Source organism: Notothenia rossii (genome assembly GCF_949606895.1).
Source record: "Notothenia rossii genome assembly, contig: scaffold_192, whole genome shotgun sequence".
Taxonomy (NCBI): domain Eukaryota; kingdom Metazoa; phylum Chordata; class Actinopteri; order Perciformes; family Nototheniidae; genus Notothenia; species Notothenia rossii.
Window position 1 is genome coordinate 18156 of NW_027640156.1, and position 18041 is coordinate 36196.

General features: G+C 39.2%; 2 protein-coding genes across 2 annotated transcripts in view; one reads left to right on the forward strand and one right to left on the reverse strand.

Moving 5' to 3' along the window:
* The first annotated feature begins 1350 nt into the window (after positions 1 to 1350).
* LOC307027021 (uncharacterized protein) lies at positions 1351 to 12132 on the forward strand. Its single transcript, XM_079695200.1, has 5 exons — positions 1351 to 2800; positions 3681 to 4019; positions 4412 to 4564; positions 10383 to 10429; positions 10519 to 12132. The coding sequence occupies exons 1-5, from the start codon at positions 2731 to 2733 to the stop codon at positions 10663 to 10665; spliced, it is 756 nt and encodes a 251-aa protein (XP_079551326.1). The 5' UTR covers positions 1351 to 2730; the 3' UTR covers positions 10666 to 12132.
* A 2480-nt stretch (positions 12133 to 14612) lies between these two features.
* The window catches only part of LOC307027019 (sialate O-acetylesterase-like), a gene marked incomplete at its 5' end in the record, with an annotated part of 43869 nt that continues 40440 nt past the window's right edge, over positions 14613 to 18041 (reverse strand). The window contains 3 exon segments of the mRNA XM_079695199.1: positions 14613 to 15646; positions 15827 to 16013; positions 16529 to 16683. Of these exon segments, the coding sequence (XP_079551325.1) occupies positions 15419 to 15646; positions 15827 to 16013; positions 16529 to 16683 (570 nt within the window). The 3' untranslated portion in view covers positions 14613 to 15418.

Genomic DNA, 18041 nt, shown 5'->3' on the forward strand with positions numbered 1-18041 from the left:
GGGTCCTGATTTACAAAAATGAATCAAATCGGTGTATTTGTCTTTTTGTTTCTATAAGGAAGCTGCGGGCTGCCACTGTGAACATTTCAAAGCCCTCCAACATGGCTGTGATTGACAGGAGGAGCATGACATCACCTAAGTGTGTGCCCCTCGGAGCTGAGTCATCATCTTTAGTGGTTAAAGACACGGGGTCTTCCTGTGCAGTGATTTTCGAAGTGACACTGTGGAAAGTGAGAACAGACGCTGACCAGCAACTACAGCAACCACTGAAACTAAACATCCTACAAAGGAATGAAGGAATCCCCCCCTGATACATGCAGTTTTGTCTAAAAGTCATACAATTGTGACTTCAAAGACCCCCACTTCCTCTTGTGTGGTTGAAGTGTCGCATTGCGTGTATGTGTGTGTATGTGTGTGTGTGTGTGTGTGTGTGTGTGTGTGTGTGTGTGTGTGTGTGTGTGTGTGTGTGTGTGTGTGTGTGTGTGTGTGTGTGTGTGTGTGTGTGTGTGTGTGTGTGTGTGTGTGTGTGTGTGTATTATCTGTTCTTCGACGCACGAAATTCTTTATTATTATTCCGCCGGGATTTTGCACCTCTTCTGCTCCCACATTCCACTTTGCAGAAACTCCGTTCAAACATCAAAACGTTTCTCATTCATAACTTTCATAATTCATCACATTTTTAACATGGAAGTCAATGGAGAAATTCTTCAGACTTCAACAAATCTTCATGCGACTTCAACTGCTAACTGTTCATTCATACTTTCACTCAGAAACCTCATTCTAACTTTAAAATGTTACACATCTTTCTGACATTATTCGTGTTGCACAACTTTTAAATCTGATTCTTACTTTTAGAGATATTAAACATTGCTCAGACCTTGGTAAAGAGGCCTTCTTCAGATTTTAACATTAACTAGAGTGCGTGATGTCACAGCTAGAGTATAGGACAGCTTGAAATTTGCCTTCATATTTTTTTTAAACCTGCCATAATTCCCAAACCCAAAAATAATCAAACAAAATGCCTCTTGAGGGCATGAAGTGACAAAAACGTTCAACATGTCTCCATTAAAGCCCATTGTAATTTCAGGCTGATATTTCCTCACAGCAGCAGCCGCACACATTTAGTTAATCTGCCAAAAAGGCCACATTATTGACCCCAAAGTACACAAATAGCACACTTCAGATGCTCAGAGTTCTTGAGATTCTTCACGCATTGAAATGTCACCGAAATCTGTTACGGTTCTTCAACAAAACGTTCACATGTAAGAGGTTTATCTCTCATTCAGAACAATGCAAATGCTCTCCTCTCACTGATTACTGCACGTTGACACGTCGTTAGATCAAATATAAACACCTGTGTTATGGAAAATGATGATGTCATAACTCCAACTGACATTCTCAGAGCAGCAGACTTCAGATAATGGTTAACACAGCTCTACATCAAATGATGTTACGTAATGTGGTGTTACTATGGCAACGCATCTCTCGCCATAAAACAGCAGCAGACTTCAGATAATGATTAATGGTCCTGCCCTCAACAGCTCTACGTCAATTATGGGGTGTGATCATATGCCGTTTCCATGGAAACGCATCCCTCGACATGAAACACGATGTCGCTGTAACTCCAATGGATAAGGTCCGATCGCCCCCAAACTTCGCTTGTATATCACCGGTCCATGCCTCAACAACTCTACGCCAAATCTGAGATCTCACCATAGGCTGTTTCCATGGAAACGCATCCCTTGCAATAAAACACGATATTGCTATAACTCCTATGAAAATTGTCAAAAAGTGCTAAAACTGTGCTAACAGTCCAGCCATGAAGACATCTACGGGACAGTTTTGAGATTTCTTCAAATGCCATTGACATGGCAACACAATGCTCGCCATGAAACACGGTTTTCTCATAATCTCAGTGAAAATGCTCCAAACGGCCCAAAACTTCACAGGTTTGGTAACGATGCAGCCATCAACGCACCTAAGAGTGGGATGTCATCAAATCAAGTTAGTTCAAAAGTTTGCTGTTCAAATATTCTGCTGCTTTTCCAAGCCTTTTTACTTTCTTTTCTTCCCTCGTCATCACACATTCAAGCCAGTGTTATATGTATGTTTTCAATCTAAATTCTTCACTTTCTTCAATTCAGCGTCAGCTTTTCAGCATAAAGCATTCCCACTAGCAATTTCTTCAGGAATTGCATTCTCTAGTTCGTATTGTTTAATTATTGAAGTGGGTGACAAAAACTATTGCAAGTAACAACAATGCTAATTCAAAGAAGGAATCTGATTGTTAAATAATTTAATCTTATGATCTTAGGTAACATGGACATTGAGAAGTTGCTGTTGACTTTCTTAAAAGTATTTAATAAAAAAAAAGCTTATACAGGCTATGAGTATGTACAGTTACCTTACAAACGGTGATCTATGATTCACTCCAAACTTAAAAGAAACAATTTGCTCTTCCTGAAATCCCACACATTAAGTGTGCGACTTCCTCCTCGGCTGAGCTCCTCACCGCCTGCACCACATGTCTATGAACCTCTTCGTAGACTTCCGTTACAGGAGGTGCTTCTGGTGCTGTTGGTAGATAAATGGTGTTTGTGCTAGTTCCTGTCAACTGTTTCCTCCGCTCAGGCACCAAACGTTGGTAGAACTATCAAACTGTCAGCTCATATAAATCAGAAATAGTCTAGAGCCACAACACTGGCCTGCCAGCAACACAGTTCCTCTGCCATGGTTAACAACATCATGTCAAAGCCTCTCGGGTTAGTTCTGATCTTCACAGCTCACATGGTGTTCAACGGTAAGCTGTCTTCTTCTCCTGGTTGATGTTTTACACTTTTGTTGGCTTTCACCTGCTTTTGTTTCATTGTTATTGCTCTCTGTGAGATATTTGTATTTCTTCTGCTGGAATTGTATTGCCTATAACACGCGTAATAATGCTGTTAATAATAACACACAGTTATGGAAATGTTGTCCTGAGATTATGCGTTCCCAGTTTGGTGTTTGTTGTTGTTTTACCACTGCACATTTAGCACCATAAAAAGGGACATGTGAAATCAGATAATACAAATAAATAAAGTAATACATATTTATTTAACCCTTTTTTTTAAGTAAAACTGATTCTGGCTCATGTGTATGCTATAATGACAGACAGGATGCATGGTTAGTGCACGGGTTAATGTGGGTGGTAATGTACAGGACATATTCTTTAGGTTTTATTCAGCGTCAGGAGATCTTTAAGCTTATTATTAAATGAAATGACATCCTGACATGTTAACACAACACACTATAACACATACTGAGACTTTACAAGAAATTATAAACAGATATAAAATATGTAATGTCTTAATATGTTGCTTCTAATAGGCAGACTACTGCCAACAAAATTGAAATACTGCACTTTGCACTTCAGCTTTGAAAAAAACCGAAAATAATAATGAATTTATAAGGTATAAAAAACTGAAATACCAAGATGTTCATGAACATAGATATGTTTTGACTACAGATAGGAATACTTATATTGTAGCTAAAGTTATTGGCTATCTTGCCAGCTAAATTTCACTCCAAATAATGTTAGACGTGTGCACTATATAGGCCACAGATTAACAAACCATAGTGCAGTTACACATTACTTTTATAAGTCAAATAATACTTTTTTTCTCATGCTCATTCGCATTCAGGGTTTTGCTCCCATACAGTGCTGAGCCAAGAGAAGATCACGGCGAGTCTCGGCAGCAATACCACCCTTGAATTTTCATTTAACTTCATTGTCACAACAGGTTTTGGAATTTATAAAAAAAAAAACTCAACAGACGAAGGACAAAAGATTGCTGGGTATTTACGTGGCAAAAAAGAAGGCAATCTTACAGTCTACCCTAAAAATACGTCTGTCTGTTTTGAAATAACAAATCTCCGTCTAAGTCAAAAAGGAATTTACTGGGCGAGTTTGTATGTGGACGGCATCACGGAAAAAAGTAGAAGAATAGAGCTGGACGTCCGAGTGACGAACAGAAGCATGGGTAAGATTCATGAACCACATGTAATGACAATATCCAATATTGTGATACTTTAGTCAGTACCCTGGCCGAATGACGATCAGACCAATATTGTCTTCGTCACATTTCAAATTTGGAAAAAAGTACTGACATTCATTTACATGATGCTAGTTTTTGTTTTATCATGGACATTATGAAAACAAGAGCCATATAGAACACAATTGCATTTTCATTTTTGCTCAAATCAAAGACACTATTTCGAGAAATATAATTATAGGAATTTCAATGGAACATACAGCAATTTAGTGTATTTTAAACAATTATGATGTATATTTAATAATGTATGTCATAGTGGTAAGAACATTTTTTTCCTGTATTGATATGAGTGTTTATTCATTTCCTTTCAACACCTACAGTAACTCCAAAACCAACTAACATCCCATTGATTGGAGACAGTGGAAGTGCCGGAATGTCCTCCTCTCAATTCCTCGCTGTCCTTTTGGTTTCATCTGTTGTGCTGTTGGCTGCAGTTCTTCCCTTGTTGAGCTGGTGTATCTTGAGACACAAAGGTATTGAAAGTGACTGTGCATCAGTACTTTTCCTCTCTGCATATGTTTTACTTGTCTGCCATAACTTAACATTTCAATCATTCAGTCACAGAGTCATTCTACAGAAAAGCTGGAATCTGGGTGATACAAATCTGCTGAAATATATTCCTTCTAAACACATCTAAAACCTGTTAAATAGCAATAACTAACTCTTAACTTGATGAATCCACAACAAGTAGAGCCTAAAGTATTTTTATTATTTTTATAAATTATACAATGCTTATTTACATAGGAACGTCACTGGTGTTACGTGTTACCAGGAAGAAAAGTAACACCAGTGACGGTAACACCAGTGACAATTTGGAGAAAGCACTACCATTTTAACAAAATGGCTGCAATGTGTCAGACCAAATGTGGCTTCAGTCAATATCAAAATCGTTTAACTCTTCAATACAATACATTTCCCCATTCAAATGTTCACCCCTAGGGCTATGCACTTATATTTTTAATGACAGACTTGAAAGACGCACGTAACATTTGAAGATAAAATGACACCTTTAACAAACAAAGTAAGAAGTATCTGACTTTCCTTATGTCTTTGTGCACTGCACTGCCTCAAATGATCTCTTGTTACAGGAGGCACTTCAGAGACAGTACATTATTTCAAAAATAAAAGCGTTTTGTGTAGCAGTAACACCAATGACGTAATTTTGGGTGACTGACATTTATTGGATATTATTACTAATAATTTGCGTTTTTTGTTACCATTTCAGTGTTATAATCAATGTATATAATGTTATGTAAATATGAATGAGATTTATTTATTGAAAAAACATTTTTTTAAATCAAAACTATAGGCTCCACTTCCATGTATGATCAAAGGGACAAGGCAGTTCCTTGAACTTGGCATTTTAAATAAGTAGCAATTTATGTATAAAACTATTTTTTTATTTTTTTTATTTAGTACCATTGCAAAGACAATCTCTATTTATTCAGCATATATAATGAATGTGAGTATTAGATCAACGTCATGTATTTTGGTGTCTGCAAAAGTAAGTGACAGTACTTCCACCTTTTCTGTAGAATGACCCATCTCAAGGATGTAACACTGACCGCAGTTTTCATGTAATGTTGCTACAACAGTAATTCAAACTAATCTCAGATGGCACAGAAGTGACAGCTGAATTATGAAAATCTGAAATAAAATGTCATTGATGGACCCCATCGTTAAGTTTCCTTTAAGACAGTCATCGTTAAACTTCCTGTTTGAAACGTGCAGTATTTTTTCAAGAGAGGAAAGAAGAATATTTGTTATCTGAGGAAAAAAATTGCAATTGTGTGGTAAGATGCTAAAAAATGCGAGCAAGGTTGCAGTTTCACATCCTTTGATACACAATGATTCACAGCTTTTGAAGAACTTCCTCCTCCAGTTCCTGCACATGTCTACTATCACAAAGGGATGGGTGGAAAAAATGCATTATTTGTTCACTATAGGCCTACCAAAGTGCTTTCACTTCAGATACAAACGCCTTTGCCCTACTTAGGTAGGAACATTGACTCTTTGACATTTTTCGACAGCCTCTGCAACTTCAGAAAACCACACTTGATTATTTCCCGTGCATGTATACAAATGCAGCTTTTTGCTGACGGTGCGATCCTGTACCATGTCATGCTAACCTCGCCTAACCATTGTCCACAGATTTATGGGCCATAATATGGGCTCAGAACAGTCTCATAATACACACATGCACACAGAAGGATTCACACTTTTATCTCATGATCCGCAAAAGGATCCACACTTGTGTTTTTCAATGCACACACAAATGCGTTCCGTTTCATGTAAATAAAATCCAAATGCAGAAAAAAGTTTTACATATGTATTTTTGATCCTCACATATTAGTTTTCCGTTTAAAACCCCTGCACCTACAAACACAAACCGCTTTCTGTGCATGGATCGCTGTGCATTCGTGTGTGAGTTTTTTGAGACTCCCCTGACGCACACCCGATTCGTACTTGTAATTTTTTCTATCTATAGCCAATCAGATTTCTCCTAAATTCTAAGCAAATCACATGAGCGCAGCCCCACGAGGGTAGATTTCTTGCGTTCATGACGTAGCGCTTCATGTACGCATTTTGCGCTGTCCGGAGCTGACAGGTCCATGGAGCCTGCCTGCAGGCGCTAATCTCAGGACACCTCCACTCTCAGTACATTGCCACTTTCCGAACAGGAAATGCACGCAAATACAAGCCTTTATATTATTAAGGTACAGCGCCACTTTCCGAACCATTGATGAATGCTTGTGTGTACACAAAAACGGCAGGCAAAACCGTTTTAAATGTGTGTTTCCTGTATGGCGAATACAGCTGCTTTATTTATGTCTGTATGAAGTTGTTGTGAGTGTGGAGGGAGCAGCTACAGGTTAGCTTAGACTAATCGATCAGTGGACTACGAAGCCAGTGCTAGACAGTGAACTGTCAACGGGGGGAGCCCCGCCGCAGTGGCGGTTCTCGACCAATTTGACTGGGGGGGGGCCACTGGGGGGCCAGTTATTTTCTGGTTCATTTTCTGTTCATTGCCTTTATATACAAATAAAGGCAATGAACAGTTACATCTCTACTTTACATAAGGGTGTCTGCATCCCAGGCTGTAGTTTCCTTCCCAAAATCTCAAATTACAGCAACAAAATCCTGCGGTTTTTGGCAAACCGATCAACAAGTTTACGCAACAAGTGTACCAGCAAATATACATTTTTAAATCAGCAGAAAAGGATTTAATGTACAAGTCTACAAATCTTAAATGTTGACTTCAATAAAATACATGGATATAGATAGAAAACATAGATTTCAGATGTATTATTTCCCATAAGCACAGACACGTAGGCTATTTAACAAACATGAAGGCTGAATACAGAATCCACACCTGTTCTGCACGCGCACTAATCAGTTTCGTCTATTCCGTCACATTTCTAATAAACGTAAAAGAGTGATATCTGGAAAACACACAGATTTACATATAAAAATAAAGGCAATGAACAGTCTCTACTTTACATAAGGGTGTCTGCATCCCAGGCTGTAGTTTCCTTCCCAAAATGTCAAATTACAGCAACAAAATCCTGCGGTTTTGTGATTTTTGGCAAACCGATCAACAAATAAGTCAAGATTCAAAGCCTTTGACCTCCTTGACTCAATACTAAGCACACCCAGATTGCTCAGTCTCTCATCAGTTATGATTGATCTGAGACATTTTTTGACCAGCTTCAATGCTCACAGGAAGCAGAAGTGACTGGGATTGCGACTGCTATTTTGCAGAGTCTGAAGAGCTCAAAAAACACTTATTTATAAGGCTAAATGAACTGAACAAGCTCCACTGTACTATCAGGTCTCTGCATCCCAGTCTTTATTTTCCTATCTAAAATTCTGCTGAACTGATGTAGTTCATGCCCCAAGTCCTCAATATTTGCAAAATTACAACTGAGCAAATGAAAACAGAGTTGTCTCCTTCAGAAATGCATCACTTTTGGGGTTAAGAGCTTGGATGCTATTAATCATTTCACAGTTTGTGTTTGAAAACCGTCTATTAAGCTCACTGAGCATCTGATCAATGACAGGGTAGAAAAAGGCTGTACGAAACCCGTGTTTATCTTGTTTTGTCTCTCTCTGTCCAACAGTAGTCAGTTCGAAGCTTTCAGCAAGTTTAGAGCTCAGTCGTTTTTGTCGTTTTGCTGCTGGCTGTATTGCAGTATCACATTGCTCAGAAATGTTGAACACTTCATCCCACAATTTATCAAAAAATGACTCCTGCCTGAAGTCATTCAATGTCTGAACTAAAGATCCGACTAAATCCACAGCCTTGGAAAGGTCAAGGGATGAAGACTGTAACATGTCAGAGAGAAATGTTGTTTCTGCAAACACTTTACGGAGTGTTACAAGATGCACAATGAATTCTAGATCCAACTGTGCCAGCAGACCACGTGCCTCAATAGATCTCTCACCATTGCGTTCTTGGGCTATGTCTTGCAGTACTCGCTTGAGGGCCGGTAATCTATCCATAATGTTAATGTTTCTATTATGCTACAATGATGGGGAGTTGTCTTTTCTCTTACTGTGCCACAGAACAACACAAATACTTGTATTTGTATTGTTATTATTTTTAAAGTAAAGTAAAGTAACTTGTTACTAGTTACTTTTATAATTTAGTAACTAATAAAGTAATTAGTTACTTTTTTGAGAGCAGTAACTATAACTATTACTAGTTACTTTTTAAAAGTAACTTGCCCAACACTGGTAATAAATCATAATTTTTTTAATTTTTTTCACTTTTCATTTGTAGGGGGGCCACAGGGGGTCAGAGGTCAGTGTTAGGGGGGCACTGGCCCCCCCTGGCCCCCCCTAGAACCGCCCCATGCCCCGCCGGTCATTATCGGCCGATATTCATTCTTAATAGTTTGATCGGTGCTCTCTATAAAGGCCGATCAGGAGAGCTGGATCTGATCGATATGGACATAAATGCGAGTGAAGTATAACCGGACGCGAGAGAGAGATCAGATCAGCTGCTGAGTCTGACAAAGACACGCAGCTCTGCATGATCACCTGAAGCTCCGCCCTCTGTTTAGCGAGCTGACCGGACAGCGCAATCGTGGGGGCGCGCTCATGTGATTAGCTTAGAATTGAGGAGACATCTGATTGGCTATATAGAACAAATTATAAGTACGAATCGGGTGAGCATCAGGGGAGTTTCAAAAAACCCACACACGAATGCACAGCGATCCATGCACAGAAAGCGGTTTGTGTTTGCAGGTTCAGAGGTTTTAAACGGAAAACTAATATGTGAGGATCAAAAATACATATGTACAACTTGTTTCTGTATTTGGATTTTATGTATATGAAACGGGACACATTTGTGTGCATTGAAAAACACAAGTGTGAATCAGGAAATACAAGTGTGAATCCTTTTGCGGATCATGAAATACAAGTGTGAATCCTTCTGCGTGCATGGGTGTATTATGAGACTGTTCTGAGCCCATACAGATTGGGCTATGAGTCTTAAATTATCACACCTCTGCACATTTACAGATGTTTGTGTGTATTGCTCTCATTTACAAGCTTAGATATCCAAGATAACAGCCTATTTGGCTTTCTAAAGCTGGTACCAGAGTTTGTCTGTGTTTGAGAGATATAAGCAAAATAAATAAGAATAATAATGTCATACTTATTCAAACCATGGAGATGAATGAATAGATTTGAGTTAGTCATCAATATTTATCACGAAAATACAAAAACAAAACTGTTATAGAGTTTCGATTGATGTCATGACACTTTTACTGGTAGTATCATTTTTTAGGAAGAAGATTGATAAAACTCTCATGTCTGTGTATTAGTTTAGATTTGTAGTGAGTAGACCATTATTTTAGTCTAGCATAAGTACTTGAGACAGGGGGAAACAGCCGGCCAGGTTTTGTGAAAATTAAAGAATATATATATCTTGTTTGTTTGATTTGTACAAAAAACAGAATAAAATTAAAGCAAGTTACATTTTTATTTTGCTATTAACATATTTGTTTTGCCTCCTGCTCTTTTTGTCTCAGCTCTATTAAGATTTTCTACCCTTTAGCATGATTTAAAATGTCCGACATTATAACACAGCAACATGTTTATCAGTGGTAAATACAAAACCATGTTTTGCACAGTGAACAAACTAAAGCTTTGACTTTAATTAAATATTTAGTCAACAAATGTCACATAACTGTATTAGGTTAGTTATAAACGTAATGATATAAATATTTTTGAAGTTGATTATTTTCTTGCCTCAATAGTTCACGGACTTTGCTTCCTCCACAGATAAACAACCAGCACCAGCACAACAAAGCTCTAACCCCACAGCACAGGTCAGACCACGCTCATCTCTTCCCTTCTTTAAAATCTAAAAAATAAAACAGCTGCAGAAAGTCTTTAACTTTACGATCTTCTTTCACAGGAAACAGTTGCAACCATTATGCCTGCACCTCCTCTGGTCTACAGCGTCCTGGACTTTCCCAAAAGAACTTCAGCAGTTATGGAGATGAATTCAAGTCAAACAGAGTACGCTGCCATCAGTTATCTCCCAGAGAAGAGACAAGGGTGACCTGCAGATGAATGTAAGCCAGGCGGCCTTTCTTGGTTTGGGTATACAGATGCTTATATGAATGTATTTTAACAGCACAATGACGAATCCTCACAGTCTGTATGCCCATTGTCATAATTTACAAGCAAAACAGGTCATGAGGGAAAGAGTCTCTTGGGTTGTGAGTATTGAGGTGTCCCTTTTGTTTTTGGTGGGCGTAAGATTCAAATGTTCATAGCTGTTGCAACAAACCACAACCAAGAACACATTATGTTACAGAGACAAACCTTTTAGTTATGTTAGTCTTTTTTTCCCCACTGTCTTCTGTCACAGAAACTCTTAAAGGGAAAGTCTTGTGGGACTGTGATAAAGAAAAGTCATAATAGAAGATAAAACAACATTTTCAGATCCTATTATAACATATTTCCAGGGTAGTCAATGTCTGGTATTTCTTTTTTCTCTGTGACATAGACCTCTATTGTTGCAGTCCGTTATAGTTTTTGTGATGAACAAGGTTTATTTTGAAGTCCCTCAAACATTTCCCTGCTCTTTCAAATACTCACTGGAGCAGCAAAAGTGTATTATGTCTGCTTGAGTAACATTTCCCTTAAACTATATTGCTAATCTGCTTAGGTTATTACAAAGTACTTTAATTATATATTTGAATGAAACATAGTGTTCAGTCAAATGGGCTTGATGCTGAGTACCACGAAAAAAAGAGAAGGGAAAGCAAAGAGACTGATGGGTTTTCTCTTTTGATGATGAACAAAAAAATATAGAATAAGTCTATATAAATAAACATTGATTGATTGAAGTCCAGTCCTATCCATTTAACTTCAATACAAATTAAATAGGTTAGCATTGTGTCCAGATTTTTGAAAGACCAACAAAATATTATAATATTTATCATTCGCTAACCGACCACGGATAAGCGGGAGAAGATGGATGGATCATTCGCTAAGTCTTTAAGATATCGGACACTTATTTTAAAAATAAAATATGAGATTGTCTACGTACTGTATGGTGTGACAGTTTGTCGCTCTTACCCCAGTTTAACACACACACCACATTATCTCACTGCTACGTTCCACTGCATGCTCTTCAAAGTTCTCTATTGGCAGGTGCTTGTTGATTTTTTGATAGATTTATATGAAAAAGTTTCGATTTATGTTCTCAGCGCCACATTGTTCACATGTGGCAGATAGGCCAAACTGATTGATGTGTGTTTTTTAAATAGATGGCAAAAATGGCCGACAAACCCGGACGAATATCATTCTCAGCTCTAAAAACCTTGTTGGTAAAATAGCAAATATGCATTTTGAATCTACAATGTTAATCAGTTTCTCGTCTCGTCAGGTGTGAGTTTTGTACATTAAATTGAAATGCAGCAGTGAATGTCAAAATACAGAAATAAACTGTATTCTTTGTGTGCAAATAATGTTCTTACTTTATGTTGGTGGAGTCCCGAATAAAATGATTCCTCCTGTGCCTTTGCCTGCATGTTTGTCTTGTGTTGTTACCTCACCTGTGTCTGGTTTGAGTCCCCTATTATACTGTTTTTCATCAATATATTATAGGTCTCTGAAGTGTTTGGCTCCAAATACCAAACAGATCATGCATTGTAGCATCCCATAATCCCCTCTGTTTCAGCCCTGTTTCAAAATTGCTGAACCTCTGTCTGTTACTGTAGATCAGGGGTGTCAAACTCAATTTAATCGCGGGCCACATCAGCATTATGGCTGCACTCAATGGGCCGGTTGTAACTTTAAAACTATTTTAAAATACATATATAAATATATATATAAAATAATGTATAATATTACATTATTACCTCTGCATTGGATTATTATCACACAGGGTAATAACTTCATAATTAACTATGTCTGAAAGCAGAAGTCTGGGGCAAATAATTGCAAGTCTCTTCAGTGAGAATGTCTCAAAATGATTTAAAAAAGGCAAATTCTGGAAAAAAAGTCAAAATAAAAAAAAGAAGCGACGTAAAAAAAAGAAGTGACATTAAAAAATAGTTCTGAGAAAAGGGTACATTCTAAGAAAAAAGCCATATTTAGAAGAAGAAAAGTCCAATTCTGAGAAAAAAGTCTAGTTTGAGATGCATTGTTGGACATGTAGTTTATGGGCAACGTGATTCTGTAAATCATGTAACCGTATAATAAACATATAATATTCTTTGCAAGCTCTTGTGGGGCCACAGAAAAATGAAATCACGGGCCGGATTTGGCCCCCGGGCCTTGAGTTTGACACCCCTGCTTTAGATGAAAATAAAGTGCCACTCAGGTGATAAGGTGGGGGGTGTTACCTTGGTTGGTTATTAGCTAATGGTTACAAAAGCCAAAAAATCATTATGACATCATAAAGTGACCAAACTCTGATCAGCTCATTTTCAGACAGGTTTTTATATAAATGGATCAGGACAGAAAGTGAGCAAATATTTTGTACTGAAACTTTCAGAATCTCTTTAGACAGAGGAGAGTGGACACATGTTTATGTATAACAGACATGAAAAGTGGATTTTGCATAATAGGTGACCTTTAAAATGTATTTATCTAGCCTATGTTTACATGATGTTTATGTCACTTTATGTATGTTAACATCTTATTGAAGGTTACATTGTCCCTTACAAGCAAACATTTAAAATAAATAAATATAGGGTTGCAAGCATGGTTATTAACGGCCAAATGTGGATACATAAATATTCAATTACAAGAGATTTTAGGTGGAAACGAGAGTGTATTAATCATCTCACACCGCAGTGCTGTTTAACCGAAAGTGTGTGGTTAACATAGATTGTGTTTTCCACTTGACATCAGCAGAAAGTGCAGAGACTCTGATCTAAATCTATAACTGGAGAGGTTTAAGAAGTCAACGATGGAAATTCAAGACATTTTTACAGAGCTAATTTTCCACTGATTGTCCATCAGTTCTTATTTTAACTTTAGAGACAGCTCACATGGACACCTGAAGAATGAAAGTATGAGAAGTGTGAATGGTTTGACAAAAACGTAACTCCATCTGTATTGTCTTTCGAGGACATGAGCCAATATAAAATACATACAATTATCTTTTTCTACATTTATTTTTCAACAATACTGTAGGTTTTAGAAACTTAAGGAGTCAATAAGTATTAAATCAAAAATAATATTCGTTTTCAAACTAGATCATACAGAGTACCCTGAGCCTCCCCACTAACCCAGCAGGCCTCTTTCATGCATCATATGCAAGGTCTGCCTTCGACAAGGCCTGAACTAAAGTCCTGCAGCTGTCCACCCCATCCAAAGTATTTTTTGGTTGGTATGCCTTTTTATGAATTGTATGCCTTTTCTAAGTAAGTACTCAGAGCCACTACAGTGAAACTTGACATGACTCAATAGATCAATTATGCTCCCTAAATCACTCAATCTTGCTAACAAGTGCAGACCCCCATAATCATTTTTCAGACGAAAAATCCTTAACTAACTAACCAACACTAAATATCTGTCATTTACCATCCAGCATGAAAAAACTGTTTTCTGAATATAAATGTGTAATGTTTCTATTTCTGAAAAGGAAAACTTTACTGATCAACTCAAAAGTTAGAGATTCAGTTTTTGAAAGCAAAAGCTTTAGCTGACACTGCCCTCTGGTGGCAGTGAGTCACCGTACAGAAGGGAAACCTTAAAGGTGTAAGTAAGCCATCCTGAAACCACAAGGGAACACACATTTATATAAATATATACAATTTCAGAATCAAACAAGTATCAGAGCACTCTCATAATAATGGCAATCAGTCAAGTTTAGCCTCTTGACGACTTACCATTGTATCCTATGTTTACAATAAGTTATAGTTCACATTTTGTTTCCATTTGAAAACCAGTCGAGTGTTTCCATGTGCTTTACTTCGAGACAAAACGCCGGCATTGAATGAAGCACACCCAGACAAAGTAAGTTGTTGATTTGACATTTATTTGTGTAAAAATGTTTTGTGCAAATAAAATGTGTCCCACCAGACTGACAGAATTTCCAAACTTTCCAACTAAATCATTGCATAGCATCATTAGTTTAATGATGTTAATCTCTATTCTGATATACGGAGTAAATACTGCCCTTTCTGAGAGAAAAACTAGAATCCGAACAATCAAAAGAAACTGACTATCAATTACAGCAACTTATTTCCTCTAAATGCCTTTATGCATGTAGAAAACAGACAATTATTAGCTACTTCCTACCCATATTTAATCAATCCAAACAAGGAAAACAATCAAAAGAAATTGACCATTAAAGGTGGGGTAGGTAAGTTTGAGAAACCTGCTCGAGATACACTTTTTGTTATATTCCATGGAATGCTCTTAACATCCCGATAGCAATGAATATCTTAAGAGCTTTGACAAAAGATCCATAAAAAAATGTCATCTGTGGAAGCTGTAGTACTGTAAAAAGCACGGCCAATCATTTTAGCCGGCCCGGCTAAAATAGCTGGATGGCCTACCTGCCTGTCAGCCTTCCATCTGTTCACAAACTTATCTCGTGCCCTCATTGGTCATGTGCGCGTACGTGTGTGTTGGAGGAGGGGCTCTGTAAGGAAGTGGCAGATTTTTTCCGGTTGTGTATTTTCAAATTCTAGCGCACTCGAGCTGGTTTCTCCCAAATTATCTACCCCACATTTAAGTACAGATGAAAACATCTTTCTTTCATTCCCTTTAAATATGCGAAAACAACATTAGCTGAGTTTGACTTAGTTACTATCACCTGTCTGGTTCATTTTGTTGACAGCTCCTCATTACTTTCCATCATCCTTTGGCTGGATGTTGGTGGAAATAAAAGGAGGAGCAGGTACAATCTTACTGGCGCTGTAGATTGGACAGGCTTTAAAGTCACAGGGCCAGTCTCTCCATGCATACCGCAGAGCAGCTACTTGTTCAGTGGGAGAACACAAGCTGATAGATAACTGGACAGTGGTCAGACCCCACTGCATGATGAGAGCTGGAACCCAACGAGCCTTAGGATCCTATGGAGTTTCACTCTCTGAGCAGCAGATCTTAAAAAGCGAATATTTATTTATTTAGCAATTATCGGACCAAACATCAGCCTTATATGATGATATAGCTATTATTTGTTAGCATATTTAATAGAGCCAGCAGTGAATATCGGACATAACCTACACAGACTGTACCGTTGCCAATCTTACCTCAAAGATGTTTTCAGACGGAGTGACAGAGACTTCTTGGTCGTAGGCTACCTCGAGATACTTTGGAGTGGACAGGATTTGGCTGGGGAAAGGTCCACGAAAGGCCACGTCCTGCTCACCATACGCCACTGCCCTTGCCTCCAATGACAGTCTGACGGCTACATCCTGCTTGTGTTTGGGATGGATCCTAAAAACAAACAAAAAATGTTTCCTTAAAAATAGCCTTTTTACAAAACATCATGGGTGAAACCGTTATGAACATGTGTGACCTTATTCCTCATATTCAAACTCTTTAAATTGCCAAACGTATTATTATTATTTTTGAATTATCTCTAGAAGGTCAAACCCGATTATATATGAAATAGCATTAACTTTTTCACCTCTTTTCTCAAAATTAGAGTTACTTTTAAATGCAATTCTTGTCAATATCTTCCTGAGGGAGATGCACAGGCCTTGATGTGGTTTTATCTGTTAATCACACCTGTATATTCAATGTAATAGTCCCTTTTGTTTTTCATATTGTAACGGCTATGAGTGCAAAAAACAGCTACATGAAGGAGTTGTTGTTTATGTGTTTCCATTAGCTGATTAGCTAATCAACAATCTATGCAAATCATACAAAGATATCTCCGAATAATTGGCAAAATGATGCTGCCTGGAGTTGTACAGGTTCATATTCTACAAGTTCAAGACATTTCTTACTGGTCATAGGGAGATGTTTCATCTGGTAAATCCATAGCCACAGTCATAAAAGTGTTCTGCATCCGGGGATTTGGGACAAAACCTGTATCTGCTGTCTGGTGCCAGCGGATATTCGGAAAGGCGTCACTTTTGGATTCTTTTTTCCAGGTACTCAGCTGGAAGTGCAAATAAATTATGGATTAGTGTTCCCCCTGAAATTATAAAACGTCAGTTTTTTATTTTTTTATTTAACAAAAACAAAGGCAAATAAATAATATTTCCCTCAGTATTCATTCAACAGTAAAGTACTCCTGCGAGTTCATGATCATGAGACTTTTATTGGCGCCGCTGCTGAAATGTCACAGTATCATAATATCCATTGAAAACTAATGCAGGTGCCGGACGGACGGACGCACGCACGCATGCACGCACGCACGCACGCAGAAACAGACATCCATAATGCGCCATTGTGACCGGACGCGTCTATAATTATTCCAACCCAGTTTAGATTTAAACACGCCCACTTCCGCATTACGCAAGAACGTAGCTTTAGCGTCATAGACTTCATCTTCGGCGGTCGCGGTGTAAAGCAGGATATTGAATAGTTGTTCTATTTCGTATATGGCCTCGCCCTCTAAGGCTATCGCTATTGGGTAATCCCCCTGCGCCCCCGCGCAGCACTGAAACACTTGTAGTCCACGCCCACCCGCAAGGTGGGCCCCACCCTCGGGCCTCCTTCCGGTATAAATAGGAAGGTGGCCGGCAATCTGCTCCCTCTTTTTTTCAGCAAACCAGCACAGTTACTGAAGCACAGCAATTGAGAATCATCATGAGCAACAACTGCGTCCGTGGTTGTCCCTCATGTGGCTCTGGGTTCATAATGAGTTATGACCTGCAGAGATAAAAGCAGTATGCGAATCCTGCCGGGGGTCAGAGCACGCGTACGCGGCTCTAAACCAGCAGGTAGCATGCACTGCGCTCGTCTCCCCTCGGGCGACAGGAAGCGGAGAGCGGACACTCTTGCTACTGTGGCCAAAGAGGACGATTGGCCCGTCCAAGCTTACGAGCCCGCGGACGGGGCCTCGTGTCCCTGGGGCAGTGCCGGGCAGGAGTCCGAAGCAACTCCTGCCCCGCATCCCTCCACGGTTCACCGTTCGGTTCTCCCCTCCCTCCTCTCCCCCCGGACGGGGGAGACAGAGTCGGAGCAGGGTGCCAGCTTGGCGGCCGAACATGCTTTCCCCCTCTCCGTCACCACAGCGCGGCGGCGTCTGTTACGGAGACGGCTAGAAAAGTGCTACTGGACGCTCCAATCAGCCCGGACGGGCTGTTCGGACCCCAGTTCATGAAGACGGCCGCGGAACAGGTGGACGGCATTCGCCAGCATGTACAGCTGGCTCCAGTCGGCTGAGCTGCCACAGCGGCACCAACGCCCGCAGCAGCCGCGGCGTCCACGCCGGCCACAGGAGGTCGCAGGCGGAGAGACGCCCACAGCAACCGCCCCGGCGGCTGCAGGGGCTCCGTCCCACGTCTCCGC